Source organism: Mesocricetus auratus, unplaced genomic scaffold (genome assembly GCF_017639785.1).
Source record: "Mesocricetus auratus isolate SY011 unplaced genomic scaffold, BCM_Maur_2.0 Super-Scaffold_100676, whole genome shotgun sequence".
Taxonomy (NCBI): Eukaryota; Metazoa; Chordata; class Mammalia; order Rodentia; family Cricetidae; genus Mesocricetus; species Mesocricetus auratus.
In genome coordinates this window covers 2,903,358-2,921,357 of record NW_024429266.1, presented here as the reverse complement: position 1 = coordinate 2,921,357, position 18,000 = coordinate 2,903,358, and the positions used below count along the sequence as shown (strand labels likewise).

The following is an 18,000-nucleotide window of genomic DNA, read 5'->3' as shown; positions in this document are numbered from 1 at the left end:
CGTGGAAAGTGTTTGCTGTGCATCAGGAGGACCTGGTTGTGAACCCCAGTCCCCACACCATAGCAGCACACGCTCGCAACCCAGCACTGGGGTGCAGAGAGACAGGGGTACTGGAAGCTCACTGGCCAGCCTTGTTTAGTTAGAACAGCAAGCTCTGTGAGAGACCTTGCCTCAAAAAGGAGGAGGAGGAGGAAGAGAAAGGAAGGAAGGAAGGGAGGAAGGAAAGAAGGAAGGAAGGGAGGGAGGAAGAAGATGCAAACTGTGGCTTCCAGACCGGGAAGCATGGATGAGTGCACTAGACACAGACAGACACATTTGTTTAAAAACTTAGGTTCTAAGAATACAGTAAGAAGAAAGGGGAGTTAAAAAAAAACAAAAAACAAACCAAAAACCGGGAAATGACTGGGAGATGGTGGCACACGCCTTTAATCCCAGCACTCCGGAGGCAGAGGCAAGCGGATCTCTGTGAGTTCAAGGCCAGCCTGGTCTATAAAGCAAGTTCCATGATAGGCTCTAAAGTTACAGAAAAACCATGTCTCAGGAAAAAAAAAACCAGGAAGAAATCATTTTAGTAAGTTGTGGGCTGAAGAGACACTCACTGGGCAAGAGCAGGCCCTGCTCTTGCAGAGGCCCTGAGCTCTGTCATCTGAACCCACACTGGGTGGCTCACAGCTGCCTGGGACTCCAGGTCATGATGCACACATTCACGCAGCACACACACATACACGTGATTAAATCTGTCCATGGCTCAAGGAAGCAAATGTAAAGCCGGCAGGAGCGATGAAGAAATTATGGGATCTGAAAGCAGCTTGGCACTAGAAAATTATTCAAGCCTAAAGATCAGGAGAGTAAGAGAACGTCAGGTTGAGGTCACTCAGGATCTTAAAATGCCATTAATGGAGAAATTTCAAGGCAAGGTAAGGACCAACAGGGACAGCGTTCTCTGACTGTGACAGTTGCTGGGGAAATGCCACACTTCACACACTTGGACACCAACGTGCAGACAGAGCCTGCGGCCACCTCCACTCCAGGGCTGTACCCCCTGCTTGCCCCGAGGCTGCCTCACTTGCCAACGCTTTGAACGCTGTCCAAACGCGCAACTCCTTACCTGATTAAACAGCACCGGTGTCAGTTTAGCCTTTTCTTAGTGACTGTAAGTCTCCTTCCCACGGGCAAACTGAGAGAGCCCAGCGCTTTCCTACGGGGACGCCCACCTCTCTCAGCCCGCTGTCAGTGCTCACGTCACTCGCCTGCCACTACTTTCTAATGGGCTACAACATGGAAAACACTTCTGAGAAACACCGGGTAACAAAGCCAGAACCTAAAATTTCACCCAACAAATCTTACCATGTAAAGGCGAGTTTGATCTTTTTCTGATGGATTAAAGACTGAGAATTTTGACAGGCCCGTTCCATCTGTGACTGGAGAAGACGACCAAACCCCACTATGTAATGCCTACTACAGGGCCTAAATGTTACAGTAGTTTCCAATGTGAAATCTACTTTCTAAACCATCATACAAAAAGTCTTCTTTTCCCCAGAGGTTCATTTTTAAGTACTTGTGTGTGTTTGTGTGTGTGTTTGTATGTGTATGTGTGTGTTTGTGTGTGTATGTGTGTGTTTGTTTGTGTGTGTGTGTCTGTGTATGTGCACACTGAGATCAGGGGTGTCAGATCTCCTGAAGCTGGAGTTAGAGGAAGTTCTAGGCCAGACCTGAGCACTGGGAGCCAGGCTCCCGTCCTCTGAAAGGGCAGCACATGCTCACTCTTAACCACCAAATCATCTCTCCAGCTCTCCCTTTTCACCTGCTTTTTGAAACAGGGTCTCATTGTGTAGTCCTGGCTGGTCTGGAACTTTGTAAGTAGACCAGATGGGCCCCATATGCAAAGATCCGTCTGCCTCTGCCTCCCAAATGCTGGGATTAAAGGTGTAAGCCACCACACCTGACTCTAGGCCTCTTGACCCCATTGATGCAGGGGGTTAGGTCAGTGTTTACCCCATTGATGCCGAGGGTTAGCTCAGTGTTTACCCCATTGATGCAGAGGGTTAGGTCAGTGTTTACCCCATTGATGCAGAGGGTTAGGTCAGTGTTTACCCCATTGATGCAGAGGGTTAGGTCAGTGTTTACCCCATTGATGCAGAGGGTTAGGTCAGTCTTGACCCCATTGATGCAGAGGGTTAGGTCAGTGTTTACCCCATTGATGCAGGGGGTTAGGTCAGTCTTGACCCCATTGATGCAGAGGGTTAGGTCAGTGTTTACCCCATTGATGCAGGGGGTTAGGTCAGTGTTTACCCCATTGATGCAGGGGGTTAGGTCAGTGTTTACCCCATTGATGCAGGGGGTTAGGTCAGTCTTGACCCCATTGATGCAGAGGGTTAGGTCAGTGTTTACCCCATTGATGCAGGGGGTTAGGTCAGTCTTGACCCCATTGATGCAGGGGGTTAGGTCAGTGTTTACCCCATTGATGCAGAGGGTTAGGTCAGTGTTTACCCCATTGATGCAGGGGGTTAGGTCAGTCTTGACCCCATTGATGCCGAGGGTTAGCTCAGTGTTTACCCCATTGATGCAGAGGGTTAGGTCAGTCTTGACCCCATTGATGCAGAGGGTTAGGTCAGTGTTTACCCCATTGATGCAGGGGGTTAGGTCAGTGTTTACCCCATTGATACAGAGGGTTAGGTCAGTCTTGACCCCATTGATGCAGAGAGTTAGGTCAGTCTTGACCCCATTGATACAGAGGGTTAGGTCAGTCTCTATGGTCAGGCAACCCTAACAGGTGCAAGGACTTGTAAGGATCCTCACCTCTTTTTTGGCTTCTTTTTTTGGGTCATAGTCACTGTCGTTCCCGTCCATTGGGTGTGTTTCTTCCACATCATCGTCACTGAAAGAGACAAGATTAGTGGATCTTCTGGTAACTTCACTGCACATTCTAAGAATCGTCATTGGGAAGAACAGCTGTAACCTGCATTTCAAAAGTTCTAAGAAATGTTCTCACAATCGAGACTTATGAACACGTGGATCTTCCTTGTGGCACAAACAGTGCTGTGGTAGCTTCTTGTCTAATGAAAAACTACAACCCAGTGAAAAGTCCCAACAATGCATCGAGGTAAAGCATTGAACCTACCTGTCGCCCTGATTATGCCTATTGGCTAGTTTACGGGCCTGGCGATCCATCAGACTTGTCCTTGAGCGAGTTTTTTTCCAAGAATAGTAATACTTTACAAGACTTGCAATGGTCTTATCTGGAAGCTTAAAAAAAACATCCTGTTACTATTAGAAAGTTTAATTTATAAACTCTGATTGACAAATGAATACCAATGTCATCTTCTTTGATAATCAAGGCATAAATGGAAACTATGTCATGGATACCTTTATGAATGACAAGAACATAGGCTTCTGAGTAACTGGGTGGTGGTGGCGCACGTCTTTAATCCCAGCACTTGGAAGGCAGAGGCAGAGGCAGATGGATCTCTGTGAGTTCAAGGCCAGCCTGGTCTACCAAGCAGAGTGAGTTCCAGGACAGCCAGGGCTGTTACACACAGAAATCCTGTCTCAGAAAAACCCAGAAAAACTTCTGAGCAGCAGGGGAGATGTAAGAAATGAGCTTGAGAGTCATGAATAACAGGAACCAAAAAGCACTGGTAACAGTCACAGTTTTCAATCACATCAATGTCACTGACTGACTGTTAGCAGTCACAGGCCTCCTTTATACCAATGTCACTGACTGAGTGTTAGCAGTCACAGTCCTCCATCACACCAATGTCCTGACATTGCTGAATCAGTGTTACTGTCTGTTCCTGGGGTAGTGGTGAAGATGTCACAAACTAACTTAGTGAGAGTGTCCCCCTAGGTCCCCGTCAGGGCCATGCTGGCATTCAGCATTTGCTTTCGCAGGGCCACTCAACTCTCTTTTCTCTAGTTTAGAGCCTTTGGTAAATGACTGACATCAACATAGGCTCATACCACAGAGTCACACAGTGTGGGCCCTGTGAGTCTGGCCTCTCTCATATAGCAAAGAAGAGCTACTCTGTACTTCCCAGTCAACTTTTAAGATAATTTTCGTTTTAAAGCTAGATCTCAGTAAACAATGCAGACGGGCCTAACCACTGGATGGCCTTTGAGTATTACAGTGGCCTACGGTCATATGTACTGGTGGTCACACTGGCAAGTAGGATGGGAACTACATACCAAAACGCTCCCTTCAGCTACAGAAGTCAAGCAGATGCAGAAACATCATCCGCGTAAAGTGTACAAAATGCCTGCTGCCTCCCTTCAACTACAGAAGTCAAGCAGATGCAGAAACATCATCCGCGTAAAGTATACAAAATGCCTGCTGCCTCCCTTCAACTACGGAAGTCAAGCAGATGCAGAAACATCATCCGCGTAAAGTGTACAAAATGCCTGCTGCTAGGATGTACATCGTTTTGATGCAACACTAAACATTTTAGAGCTAGCAGTATAGACTGTAGCAACTGACAATGTAGATATTTTTTCCTTGAAAAAACAAAAGCCAAAACAGCACCAACAATCTCCAATAGTTCCCAGACAACGCTGACGTAACACATAGATTTAAGATGGACTTCCATGTTGGAATTATGCCAGTATTGAATTTCTGTGTTACTTCAATATTGCCTTTTCATTGGTCTGTCCAATTCCTAGTGGTCAGCCTTGGACACATGGTACAGATGAGCAATACCAAATGGTCTCAGGAGGTTGTATGTATCTGCGTGTGTGAGTGTGCATGCACAGACACAAATATGTAACAGCAATAATTAAAGTGGTTGTGAATGTAAAGGGGAGCTGGGGAATGTGGGAAGAGTTGAGGGGAGAGGTGATGTACATACAGTGCTCACACATACGGACTTTCAGCCGGGCGGTGGTCGCACACGCCTTTAATCCCGGCACTCGGGAGACAGAGGCAGGCGGATCTCTGTGAGTTCGAGGCCAGCCTGGTCTATAAGAGTTAGTTCCAGGACAGCCTCAAAAGCCACAGAGAAACCCTCCCTTGAAAAAAACAAAAGAAAACAAAACCAAAAAAAAAAACCCAAAACAAAAATGGACTTTCATATACAAGATGAAAGAAAATCCTAAAGTTAAAAATCAAAACATGCAAAAATAAAGTTAAATTATTATTCTCCCACAAAAAAACCCACCACACTTAGTAACTGTCACTCACTTGAGACCAGATCAAAACCAATTCATTCATGTGGAAGCATGCACCTGTTATGCGTGGATGATTACAGAAAATATTGTATGCTAATGCATCCTTTCAGATACTTTTTAATATTAAAATGGAAAACATTTTATATTTAGTAGGTAGGCAGTATTCAACAGTATCATAAGACAATTGTTGTAATGATAATCCGAGTAAGAAGGAAATCACCATACCATTTGCTGGATCCTGTGGAAGCTCTTCCCGTGAAAACTGAAGGCTTGTTCAAACAGGACTTTGTCCTCCACGGTCCACTCATCCGGAAAGGGAGTGAAGTTAGGAAGGTCAGCAAGGGACTTCTCAATGTTATGCTTATGCCAGAACAGCATGCCAAGCGCCTTGGAAGGAAAACACCCCTTTACTCTAATGGACTGGCTTCTGCCACTCTCAGGAGCTAAACACAAGTCAGATTACAATTTCGAGCCTACGACTTCAGATCAGGGTAAACTCAGCTCGGGGCCTTTAACAGGATAGCATTTAAATTGGAGCCTCAGAACAAGTGTTTCTATATGTCATATTTGTTGCGGAAGTAAGAGAAAGAGCAACTTGGAGTGACTACCTCTGAAGCTCACAACATTTTATCAATTTGTCAGTGTGTAGGGAAAATAGTCCAAAAGAGAGCTAGCCAGTAAGTGACTGCAATGAATAACTGGATAAAATTATCAATTATAACACAAGAACCAGAAATATCAAGTTGGACTTAGCAGAGAAATGTCAAGCTTTAGCCTTTTGGAATTGTTATATGCTAAACAATTCTAAGATTTAAAGGTGCTTTCACTACAACCTGCCTCAGGTTAATTATTTTGTTCCATATTTAATAAAATATTTGTATATTTATTTTGCTGTTACCTTTATATATACACACAATTATTAGAAGTCATCTAAATAACTTCAAAGACTTCATTGGTAATTCATTTCTAGAAACGTATTACTCATTCTTCTATTTTAAGTAGCAAGATTCTACCTTTACTACAAGGTATTAAGTATTATTTAAAGAATTAACTTTCATTCTGTTAAAACAAGAGAATTTTTAGTGGTGAGTTTAAAAGTAAATTTCTGTATTTTGATAATAGAATTTTAACATAGAGGTGAAAATGAAACAATACACACTCATATTTTGGAGGATTAACTTTCTCAAAGAGTAACAAAGAAGTAATGCCTCTAATCCCAGCACTGGGGAGCCAGAGGCAGGAGGATTCTGTGAGTTTGAGGCCAGGCTGATCTATATACTGAGCCCTAGGACATCCAGGAATACATAGAGAGAGGGTGCCTCAAATAAATGAACAAACAAACAAGATGGGTCATAGGCATGGCTATAATCCCAGCATGGGGAGGCAGAGATAGGAGGATCACTGCAAATTCCAAATTCCGGGCCAGTCAAGGTTATACATTAAGACCCTGTCTTAAAATCACTTCCCAAACAAACAAACAAAAACTAGAAATGTAACATAGGCCACCACAAGCCTCAAAGGGCTCCTTTATGTTTATCTCTATAGATAAGCACATCAGTTTCCAAAACCTTACACAGATTAGTGTAGCACAGTGAGGTGAGCTCCCAGCCATTGACCCACTTACACAGATTTGATCTTTCTCTAAGTTAAAGGGGCTCTGAGAGCCTCTACTCAAAGCAGGAGGTAGTAGCACACACCTACAGCCCTGCCCGGGTGGGCGGGCAGGATGATTGCCTGCTTGGGTAACTTAATGAGATGAAACCAAGGAAGAGGAGGAGGGAGGAGGGAGACAGCCTGACACTGGCCTCCACAGGCTCATGCGCTCCAGCACACACGTGAGCACGCACACACACAACGCACACACTCTCACACACCCTCACACACGTGCACACACACATACACACACTCACACATGTGCACACACCTGCATACACACACTCACACACACCTCTACATACCTGTTCCAGGTTGTAGCCATGCTTCTCTTTTGCGATGGCGATGTATTCGTCCACTGTAATGGAACAACAGCATGCCATTACTTTCATAACCTTCAGTTTCCTAGTTTTTTTAACATGCCAAAATAATGTATTATTCTTAGTAAAAAATAGCCAAAGTTAGCATCCATGAAAAGCTACTAAAGGAGACTTATACACAGAAGCGGTGACTCCTCACCTGGTTTAACATTTCATTTAACCGGTAACCCTACCACCACATGTGACATAATTACTAAATTACTATATTACTAAATTAAGTGACATTACTGTGATTATTTTCATATGCTGGCAGTCACCCATGTGGAAGGGGACAGTGGAACCTAATCACACTGTAAAATCCTAAATAACCTTTGAAATACTTGGCTGTGTAAGACCCTTTCTCACATCTATAAATGAGCACACTCATCTACAGCTCTGCAGGCTATACTGAATGGTGTGCGGTGTGTGTCAGCATCCCTGAATGGTGTGCGGTGTGTGTCAGCATCCCTGAATGGTGTGCGGTGTGTGTCAGCATCCCTGACACGCCTTTAGCTCTTTTATTCATTTCACAGTGCTTAGGTATCCAGTTTTCATTTATCCGCCACACGCAATGAACAGAGTAACCCAGATACGCAGTTTCAGTGGGGACGTGCTAGCTAGGTCAAGGCCTCGCCTGGTAATCGGGTACCTTCAAGAGTCACGTTTAGGTGGTGTCCACAGTCACTGCTCTATCCTTTTAAAGTTATTTTTATGCGCATGTACTTTTTTGTGTAACTAATTCTTTAAACATTTCTAAGAAGCAGAAGTCTTAGGAATTCTAACCCTGGAATAGCCACTGTCTACCTAGACTTGCTTTTCTGTTCACTTCTGTCACTTCTAACTTTGGTAATTTGAACTTCTGTGCCTTGGTTTCCAGCTCTAAACTCATGATAAAACAATGCAGTCTCTGAGGATTGAAGATGCTCGGTAGTACGTGGTATTTCCTAAGTACTTCTAAGGATCTGCTGTTATTATTGAACATTACAATAAATATATTAATATGCTATGATACATATGCTACAATATCTAGTTTTAAATGAATGCTTCCCCAAGTATAATCTGATACAGAAAATCCAAGTATTATATTTTCCTTAGAATCCACTTAAGCACACTACAGACCTAGATAGATGCTGACTAAATACAACAAAAGTATATTACAGTCCATTCAATAGCAAATTAAGTAATACCAATTGACTAGAAGGGGTCTCAGCCCTGGCTGGGCATTAGAACCAATGATAGGGCTTTAAAAACATGTGCAGGCTTTGCCTCTGAAGATGTGGGCTAGTCAGACACCAATACCTTTACGAGATTCTCACATACAATACAGCCAGGGCTGATTGCTGCCACAGAGCTGCTCTGGACCTCCCCGTGGACACCATCCTAATGGTCATGGTACCTTTCCGTATTTTGTTTTCTACTCTGCTAGAAATGCACCATCGTATCAAACAGTGAAACCCCATGACACCTGATGCTCGTTTTATGAATGAACCCTGGTATGCAACAATGAGCAAACCTCTCTCAGGTTCCTGGTGCATTTCTTATTGAATGCCTCCGGGGCACAGGATCCCAGCTTAACGGTGGATGAGGCCTGGCCTAACCCTCCAAAGCTTAAGTTAGGAAGATCTCTAGGTATGCAGACACATTCACTCTCCAGTTTTTTTTATCTTAATCTATTAGCACGATTAGATTCTATGCACAGGATAGATAGGACATGGCTATTTTTCTTCAGGCTACATAAATCACAACAAGACATATATACGTTCAAACGATGCTAGGAAATGCTTTTAAAGACAGGCCTACTTTTATGTCTGCTAGAATGGCTGTTTTGTGTGGCTGCTGTTGTTATCTAATAAATTTGATAGCTGAATGGAGGGGTGGGGAATCTTAGTGTTGTTACCTGTGTGTTTCCTATATCTGATGTGCCGCAAGTGTTCATTCAGGTCCGCTACATCACACTGAAGTCTAAAGTCATGAGTCAAGAAGTGCATGGTGAGGGTTCCAGAAGGTCTCAGTCCAGAAATGGAGAGCACAAGATGACCTGGTGGCTGCTGCAGTCCCTCCTCTCACCTTCCCTCTTTAAAAGGCAGTGAGAGTGGGCTCTCTGAAGCTCCGCGGCATTTCTTTTACTGCTCCATAGGCTGAGGAAAAGCCTGGGCGGGCGGGTGTCTACATAGTAACTCCCTCCCCTGCTCGAGGCTGTGAGCAGCAAAGCCATCGGAGCCTAGGGTTTTGCATTCTTCATGGGCCTGACACAAACTGAAATGGTCAGATTCACTGTCTTTCCAAAGGAAAAACATTCTACTACAATGGAGGCTTCCATCAAAAGAAGAAAACAAAGGAAATTCAGTTCTTAACAGAACCTAAGAGACAAATGCAAATTACATTTTGAACAGGCTGATGCCCTACGGATCTTAACAGTCAATCTCAGAAAAAAAACTTACATTTGGCATCTGGGACACTGTGGTAAGGCGACCACACAAGCATCCCTCCATTGTCTTTATCTGTGTACTTGGTAGCACCTGAGGAAAAATTAATTATTTTGAATATGCCAGCTTTTTACTTATATCCCAAGTAAACACAAGCAATGTTTTACTTGTTTCAGTATAACACCTGCAAGGAAGGACAAAGACACAAGAAAACTGAATGAAAAGATTTACACGACATACAGTAAATCACCTGGTTGTGGAAATAACGGAAACTGTGTCGAATGCTCTGCTCCCACTTTAAAGACTCTTTCAAGCAATCACACCTTCCGGCCACTGGAGAGAGGTGTCTAACTCATTTGGCTTTCTGTATGCCAGGTATGGCTCTTCATTCAAAGCTGACCTTTCCCCTATAGAACCCCTGCCTCTCCGGAGCACGACTGCTGTGACTTAAAAATAACAGAGTCTCCTTTCACGGCTTGTATTTTATCTCATTCCCAGGCCTGCCAGCTTCCTTTCCAAACTTTAACCTCATTATACTTCATATTTATAAGTGTAGTGCTCCAAGTCAAAGGCATAAACGCTAATGTAATTTCTTCTTCACATGATCCGGTTAAGTCTAGAAATACACTGTCTCATGTTACCAAGTCCAAAACATCTAGCCTCGTTAATGTAAGCTGGAAGAGAGCTGCATGAATGAAAGCCTGCACAGCTAATGCAGGGCTACTTCATGCCTAGAGACACTTTGGATTAAGCAGCAGTCTTTCTCTGGCTTCTACCCAGTCCTTAGGTACAAGTTAGTCAAAACTGTTAGCTGCCAGGCTTTAAGATCACTGCTCCTCATGAGGAAGATAGTTATTTATCACACACAGCCACATGAAATATTAATACAAGTCTGAGGTTAAACTGTTATCATTATAAGGTATTTGGAATAGAGACACTCCTTGCTACAATTTGTACACAGAGACATTAGTTATGAGCCAACAATTTATTTCAATTCGGAGAATCATCATATACTACTACTAAATGTTTGGTGAGAATTTTTAGTTTGAGGAATCTTACTAATAAAATATGATTTTAAGCCTATGTTTTATGATCTGAAAAATTGAGGATGGTGAGTAGGTTATCTAAGTATTAGAAAAAACGCAACTACACAGATACAGTTAGAAACAAAACTTTTGTGTTGTGTTGTATCTTTAAGAAAAAGGTGACAAAAGAACTTAAAATCTGCAAAAAATCCGAGTCAGAAGTTTATCAAAATGTATAGTCAATGAAAATAGACCTTGAGATATTCTTTTAAAATTGGTATATATCTATAATCCCATTGTTTGGGAGGCAGAGTCCGGAAGACTGGGAGTTCAAGGCCAGCCTGGGTTACAGAGAAACCCTGTCTCAAACAAAGCCCCAGCGTCAGCAGGGTGTGTGGTATGGCGCCCTCAGGAGCAGACAGGAAGATCTGGAGTTTGAAGCAGGCTTCTCTGTTTAGTGAAAATCTTCCAGCCAATCAAACAAACCAACAAAATGCCAAACAATGAGGTTAAAAAAGAAAACCAAACAAGACCAAAACAAAACATATTCAATATGAAGAGGTTTAATTCTTAGTCATGGGCCTGGCAGGTTAAAAAACAAAACAACCGCAGCTTATAAAGGCAAAAGTCAAGAAACTCAATGGCAACCAAACAAAGGCCACCCAGTTTGCAGTGAATATCCTAACTTCAGTTCTTTATCAAGGAACAGATTTGTTTTACACAACTGTGTAAGATTGTGACAATAAGATCATCCGTGCTACAGTGGTAAATCAATGTGTTTTCCTGCACCCTATTTTTAAAAAACTCCTTTTCACATTAGTATGTGTGGTGCTGTGCACATGCCACAGACTCCGTATGGCAGGCAGAGAGAGAACCCATGCTCGGTGGCAAGTACCTCTTCCCATGAGCCATCGCTCCAGCATGACCTCATCAGAAACCACACAACGTCTAATGTGTCTCATTAAATAGCTCTTCTTAGACAATCATCTTTTCCTCCATTTAAAATGCCAGTTATGATTCTCCCCCAAATTTTCTGTACTGGAATTAAGGGTCTGATTTGATGAAACCAGTGTCTCCTACTTGAGGACACTGACTGCGCTTCTAATGTGGGATGACAGACGTGTTTATGTAGTGGCCTGACAATGGAGACCGCCCAAGTAGGCATTTCACAGTGTTAATTATGACCCCTACCTTTTCAATTATACATCACCTGTCAACTAGGCCCAAGAAATAATGATGTTTACAGGAAAGAGTACAGATTACAGATTTCAGACTCCTAGTCACGGCAAGAGTGCCACCTTGGAGATGTCTTCTTGTGCCTCAGTTCCCCTCATCTATAATAACAAGGAATATATAAGTATCTACTTCAGAGCTGCTCAAAAGTAAAATCAGTAAGTTGATAATGTACTCCCGCGCCCTACACACACACACACACACACACACACACACACACACACACACACACACAGAGGACAAGTCAACTACTAAGATACAAAGTGATTAATTACTAAGATACAAAGTGATCAACTATTAAGCTACAAAGTGTAGCAAGGGAGGATTTCCAGCCAAGGGCAAAGTACAAAAAACAGCAATCTGTCACTTTCTAAGACTGCCTTTGAGAGATTAAAGGATTTTAATGCACAAATATACTAAGATTTTGGATCCTGAGACTAAGATGCTCTCAACACTTAAAAACTGTTCATAAACTAGGTTCTATATTATATTCTGGGTATGCATCTTCAAATGGGAGGCGTGTAAAGACTTTCTTCATGACAAAAACATGAATAAATTATGTGTGGTACATGATATGTGTGTACATGGATGTGTGTGTGTCTGTGCGTGTACGCACAAGTCATGTGGTGGTCAGAAGCCAGCAGAGACAGTCTTCTCTCAGGCTCCTGTATTTTTATTTTTTCTGAGACAGGGTCTACGCAGCCCTAGGTGTCCCAGAACTCACTGTTACTATGTAGATCAGGTTGGCCTCAAATTCACAAGCAATTCACCTACCTCTGCTGAAATCAAAGGCATTCACCACCACACCTGATTACAGACTTTTTTTTTTTTGGTCAGGATTTCTCACTGAATCTAGAACTGACCGCTTTGGTCAGGCTGACTAGCCATTTGTTTCCACCTTCCCAGAAATTGGTATGCACTGCCATACCTGACTTTTCTGTGGTGCCAAGAATCTGAGCTGAGATCCTCACACTCTGCAGGGTAAGCACTTAGTCTACTGAGCTACCTCACCAGTGCTGTGAGTTTTAAGGGATCCGACCTTCAGACTTTTAAGTTTCTTGTTCTCTTTCTCAACATAATCTGCCTGAAAACTCACCTGAGACCTAAGCTTACTATAGTCTCCTCAGTATCTGAGGCTCTGCTGTAGTTGGAAGATACTAAATGGCCACATCCAGAAATAAAGAACACATAAGTTTAAACTCTACACCGGTCTGAATAGCATCCTGAGCTTTCACAGCTTCACTCCGTGCTGCCTAGGAGACCTGTAACCCTGTATGCAAGGACCACAGTGTGGACAGTCTAGCTGTTACCACTAGTAGTAAATGACCTCTCATGCCAAACAAACATGTTTCTTACCTTACAGAGACAACAGCTCCTTTACTGAGGAAACCACAACTACTCAAGTTTTTTTTTCCAGCCAATTATGCACTAACTAAAGCCAGAAGACACTTAGCACCCAGAAATTTATGTTCACAAGGATGCCTTAAGAAAAGTTGGGCGGATGTAAGGTAGAGAAGCTGGACAGGCCATCGATAAAGCACTTTGTGTGGTCTGCCTCAGTGTTCATGAGCCCCTGTGGAGGCCAGAGGAGGCCAGCAACAGGAAATCCATGCCTTCCCTATCACTTTCTGCCTCTTTGCCGTGAGACAGTGTCTCACTGAACTCCAAGCTCGCCATACGGCATGACTGGCTGGCCAGGGAGCTCCTGGATCTGCCTGCCTCCAGCTCCCAGGGCTGGGTTACGGGCATGTGCAGCCAGTTCTGGCTTTTGTGTAGATGTGGGTGATTCAGACTCAAGTCCTCTTGCCAGCATAGCAAGTTTTTTTTTCCAACAGAGCTATCTCCCCAGTCCCCAATAAAGCACTTTTAAGTATGCAAATATATTATGGGAGATTCTGTGGGGAATATGCACAAAATTACTTTAAAGACAAAAAAAATCCATGTATTTTATAAAATGGATACTATCACATTGTTTATATATAAATAGATCAATTTAAAAATAAAGAATATTTTATTTCAAATTATTAATATTTTAATATACCAAAGATTACATTCTTCATCAGTTATTTAATTCAGCAACAATTAAGAGATGTCAACTTTAAAATATGGGAGTCTTAGTCTCTTTAAACTTGTTTTATGGGTCTACATTCATATGTATTTTCACTTAATCTTGTGATGTACTTAACAGTCTCCCTTTTCTGAACAAGAAAACAAGCCTCAAGAAGTCAGGCAGTTCATTCCTGGTACCTCAGAGTCTTGAAGGCACAGCACAGTTAGGCAGCAAAGCCAAGAACTAGTAAAACAACTGATTTACAACTGATAACCAGCAGAGCTAGTTAACAATTGATTTACAACTGAATTGATAACCATCAGAAATCGAGTTAGTAAACCATAAAGACATTACCATGATCACTTTAAGGTAACCTGCCCCCAACCAAAAAAACTGATTTACAACTGAAAGATAACAATCAGAAATCCAGTTAGTAAACCATAAGGGCATCAGCATGACCACTTAAGGTAAACTTTCCCTAATGGTCAAGTTTCAGGAACCCAATGCTAACTTCCATTCCAGCAGCTGGAGATTTGTCCCGGGTGTCTGAGCTGTAATGGTAGTTCATTCTCTAGTCTATTGTGTCATTTCTACATCACGTTATTATCTCCTAAGGTCACTTACTTTTCTACACTCTCATCAAATAGTCCCAGCACCTAAGGAATTTTTCTTCCAATTGACTTACAGCTAAGGCTGTGGTGAATAGTTTCCATAAAAATCGTGGTTTATGGGGGAAGAGTGGGGGTGTACACCTTTAATACAAGCACTGGGGAGGCAGAGGCAGGAGGGCCTGAGTTCCAGGACAGCCAGGGCTATGTGGAGAGAACCTATCTTGAAACAAGAAAAACAAACAAGCACACAGAAGGGAGGTAATGAAGGAGGAAAAGAGATCTTACTATTTCTCGGTTTCTATCATCGACTAATAAATCCCCCCTTTCCTTCTATTATCTTTTCCACAGCAACACTTATACCAAGTCAACATGAAATAAGACCTTTGCAAAAATAGTAAAACAGTACAACACAGAGTAGAGCAGCAATGAGAGACACAGGAAGCAGTGTTTCCTGGAGAAAAACATCTTAACGAGTCACATATAGAGTAAACGCTTTCAACCGTATCCTTGACTACACTGTTGAGCAGAGAATAAGGCAATCTAGGCACCATGAGGTGTATCCTTATTGTATTAAGAATACCAGTTATAGTGAGTGTACATACATTGGAAATTCTAATTTAGAAACAGTAACATTTCATGGGGGGTTGTCACCTTTCACAAATGTTCTATGACGGCAGAACAAGTAAATCCAAATGATGGGAATAGTCCACCTAAATAGATGGACTATTCGTCCCAGTTTGAAATTTGTTGCACGATTTATATTTAAAATGACAGGTGTTTTGGTGCTGACGTACATACAAGGCCCTCACCACTGCACACAACCTCGGGAACACAAACTGACCGAAATTGACCTAACTGGGCAGAAAGATAGGTGTATTTATGACATAACTCAGCTGCTGAGTGCTATCTGGAAATGACTTCACCAATATTAAAAAAAAAACCAACAACAGCAACTGAGTCCCAATGAAAGCTCCAAATAGTTCTTCACAATTATGAAATCTAATCTTTACTGAGTAACTGCCATATGCCTAGTCATTTAATCCTGGCAAGAACTCCACGCAGTAGCTTTCTACAGCTGGGAAAATGGAAGCTCGGGGAGGGCCGGTGACTTGCTCAGAGCACAGAAGCAGGAGCTGAGAGTTAAATTCCGTCCATGCTTAGGCGAAGGCGTCTTCTTTCCCATGCCTAAATAAGCCCTGAAGCATCTTGGTAATGTGAAGGAACCCAGCTACTAGCTAGCTATGCCACACACACACACACACACACACACACACACACACACACACACACACACCACACACCATTTAGTACTATTGGAAGCCCACCACGACAAAATTATTCCAACAGCTGTGTCTCTCTGAAGGGGACCCAAATCTGGTGAACACTCCGATGTCAATCACCAAGTGAAGTGAACTGTCCTGCTCACCTCACCCTTCTCCCTGCAGAGAGGGGCTGCCACCTAGGCTGGTAAATATCACATTGTCCTGATTGGGAGAAGGACCGAAGTCCCCCAGACCCTTACGACTAAATAGACACGACTGTTTTCCGTGTGAGATTACAGGTAAGCCCCGGGCACAGCTAAGGACGACTCGGGCGGCTGACCCTGGCGATGCTGTTAGAATGCGCTCTGAACAAAAAGTGACTGCAGGGAAAGTGGGAGGGCGATCCAGGCAGGGCAGAGCCCACAGAGCGAGCGAGCTAGCGAGTCTGGCTGGGTTAGAGCAGCCGAGCACTCCAGGCCCAGAGGCTCCAGCAAGGGCGCCTCCATATGCGGAACTCTCGCCCAATCCCGGAGCAGCCTCGCATCCCGTGACCGCCGGGGAGCCTGTTTGGAGAAAAGTAGAGAGGGAGCCCGCAAGCTGCGCTGGCGGAGGGCGCTGGAACCTGGCTGCTCCGGAGAAAATGTCTCCTTGGCAGCCGCGGCCGCTGTCCTGCGGTCTGGCTTCCCCCGGCCGGGTCGGCGCTGGGGGAGGGAGGACGAGGGGCGGTGTCGGGCGCGGGCGTTTCCCGGCCCGGGTCCACACCGCCGCGACGGAAAGAAAAAGCCAGGATCCGGTGTGCGCGGGGGGTCGCGGGGGTCGCCCTTGGCCGGGGCAGATGACAGCAGCCCGGGGCTGCCGAGCATGGTGCCTGCGGGGGCGCGGCCGAGCCCCGGGTTCCCCGGGCGGGTCGGGGTGGCATCTGACCTGGGGTTAGGTTCGTGCACACGCAGCCCGTTCGCCCTCTTCTGCAGCCCTCGGCTCTGCAGCCCCCGCGCCCCGGGCCGTGGACCCGCGACCTCGGTGCGAGGCCAGCAGCGTGCAAGTGCCGCGGGAGGGAACCATGTTCACCTTGCCGTGCACACGCGTCTATCCCCCACGCCCTGTGCCACTGCCCAGCCGAGCCTTTCAGCCTCCCAGCCCGAGATGCCCTGCCCTGCCCTGCCCTGCCCTGCCCTGCCCGGCCCGACCCTGCCCGGCCCTGCCCTCTCCCGGTGCTCCCCACACCCGTATCGGTAACTCCCCCATTCCGATGTCGGCCACCCCAGAGCAAGCCCGGAAAAAAAAAAAAAAGCGGAGAGAGAGACGGGGTTTTCCTGTGAGCAAATATATCTACCTGGATCGAATTCAGGGATCCGAGCTTGGTATTCAGCTCCGACTCTCATCCCAACATCTGCAAAGCAATGCCAAGAAATATGGTAAAATGCTAATAAATAAGGAGAGGCGCGGGGACAGGCGAGGCAGAGGCTCTCAAGCCGCGGGAGCGCGGGCGAGGCCGCGGCCGGGTGGGGGCGGGGAGGCGCGGGTCGCGGGCTGCGGCGGCACCGGGAGTTCCGGCGGCCGCGGCTCGGCTCCGAGGGGAGGAGGGCGCGGGGAGGGGGCCGGGCGGGCGGGCGGGCGGGCGGGGCGGGGAGCGCGGCGAGGTACCCCCGTGCTCGTCGTCGCTGCTGCAGCCGCTCTCGGGCTCCGAGAAGTGCAGCCCGCCGTTGGCCGAGGAGCCGCCGCCGCCGCCGCCCGCCGGGCTCTTGGCGCCGCCGTTGGCCGATCGGTTCTTCCCCAGTATTTCGGGCCCTTTCTCCATCATGCCGGGCATGGTAGAGGAGGGGGAGAGGCGGCGTCAGGGAAGGGGGAGCCGGCTGACGGGCGCGGGCGGGAGCGCGGAGGGGAGGCGGAGGAGGAGGAGGCGTTAATGTGGAGCCGCCATCACCGCCCCGGTCGGGCCGTAGCGCAGTCGCCCCACGACAACGCGCCCCGGCCCCGCCTCTCCCTCCCTTCCCCCGCCGCCGCCGGTGCCGCCGCCGCCTTCGCCCCGCGCCACCCGGCCGGCCGGCCGGCCAGCCGAGCGCCCCTCGCGGATGCGCGCTCCTCACCGGGCCGCCCCGAGCCCTCGGCCGCGGGCGGTGACCCGAGATCCGAGATCCTGCGCGGCCTCGGCCGGCCCTCGCCCGCTCGCCCGCTGGCCCGCCCGCCCGGCGTCCCCTAGCGACCACAGCTCCCGGCCGAC

At 45.9% G+C, this 18,000-nt stretch overlaps 1 protein-coding gene across 8 annotated transcripts in view; it reads right to left on the bottom strand.

Annotated features, from left to right (window-relative positions):
* Rcor3 (REST corepressor 3) overlaps nucleotides 1–17,730 on the bottom strand; it is a 41,152-nt gene extending 23,422 nt beyond the window's left edge. For 4 of the 8 annotated variants that reach the window (XM_040737665.1, XM_040737666.1, XM_040737668.1 and 1 more), the window contains exons 1-7: nucleotides 17,424–17,730; nucleotides 17,113–17,169; nucleotides 9,614–9,691; nucleotides 7,119–7,171; nucleotides 5,386–5,547; nucleotides 3,122–3,246; nucleotides 2,800–2,878 (exon numbers count right to left, since the gene is read on the bottom strand). In XM_040737665.1, the coding sequence (XP_040593599.1) occupies nucleotides 2,800–2,878; nucleotides 3,122–3,246; nucleotides 5,386–5,547; nucleotides 7,119–7,171; nucleotides 9,614–9,691; nucleotides 17,113–17,169; nucleotides 17,424–17,589 (720 nt within the window). In that variant the 5' untranslated portion in view covers nucleotides 17,590–17,730. Of the gene's footprint in view, nucleotides 1–2,799; nucleotides 2,879–3,121; nucleotides 3,247–5,385; nucleotides 5,548–7,118; nucleotides 7,172–9,069; nucleotides 9,247–9,613; nucleotides 9,692–11,814; nucleotides 11,958–17,112; nucleotides 17,299–17,423 lie in introns of those variants that run through there. The other 4 variants (XM_021234563.2, XM_021234562.2, XM_021234561.2 and 1 more) reach the window with 4 other exon arrangements.
* Between the last annotated feature and the right edge of the window lie 270 nt (nucleotides 17,731–18,000).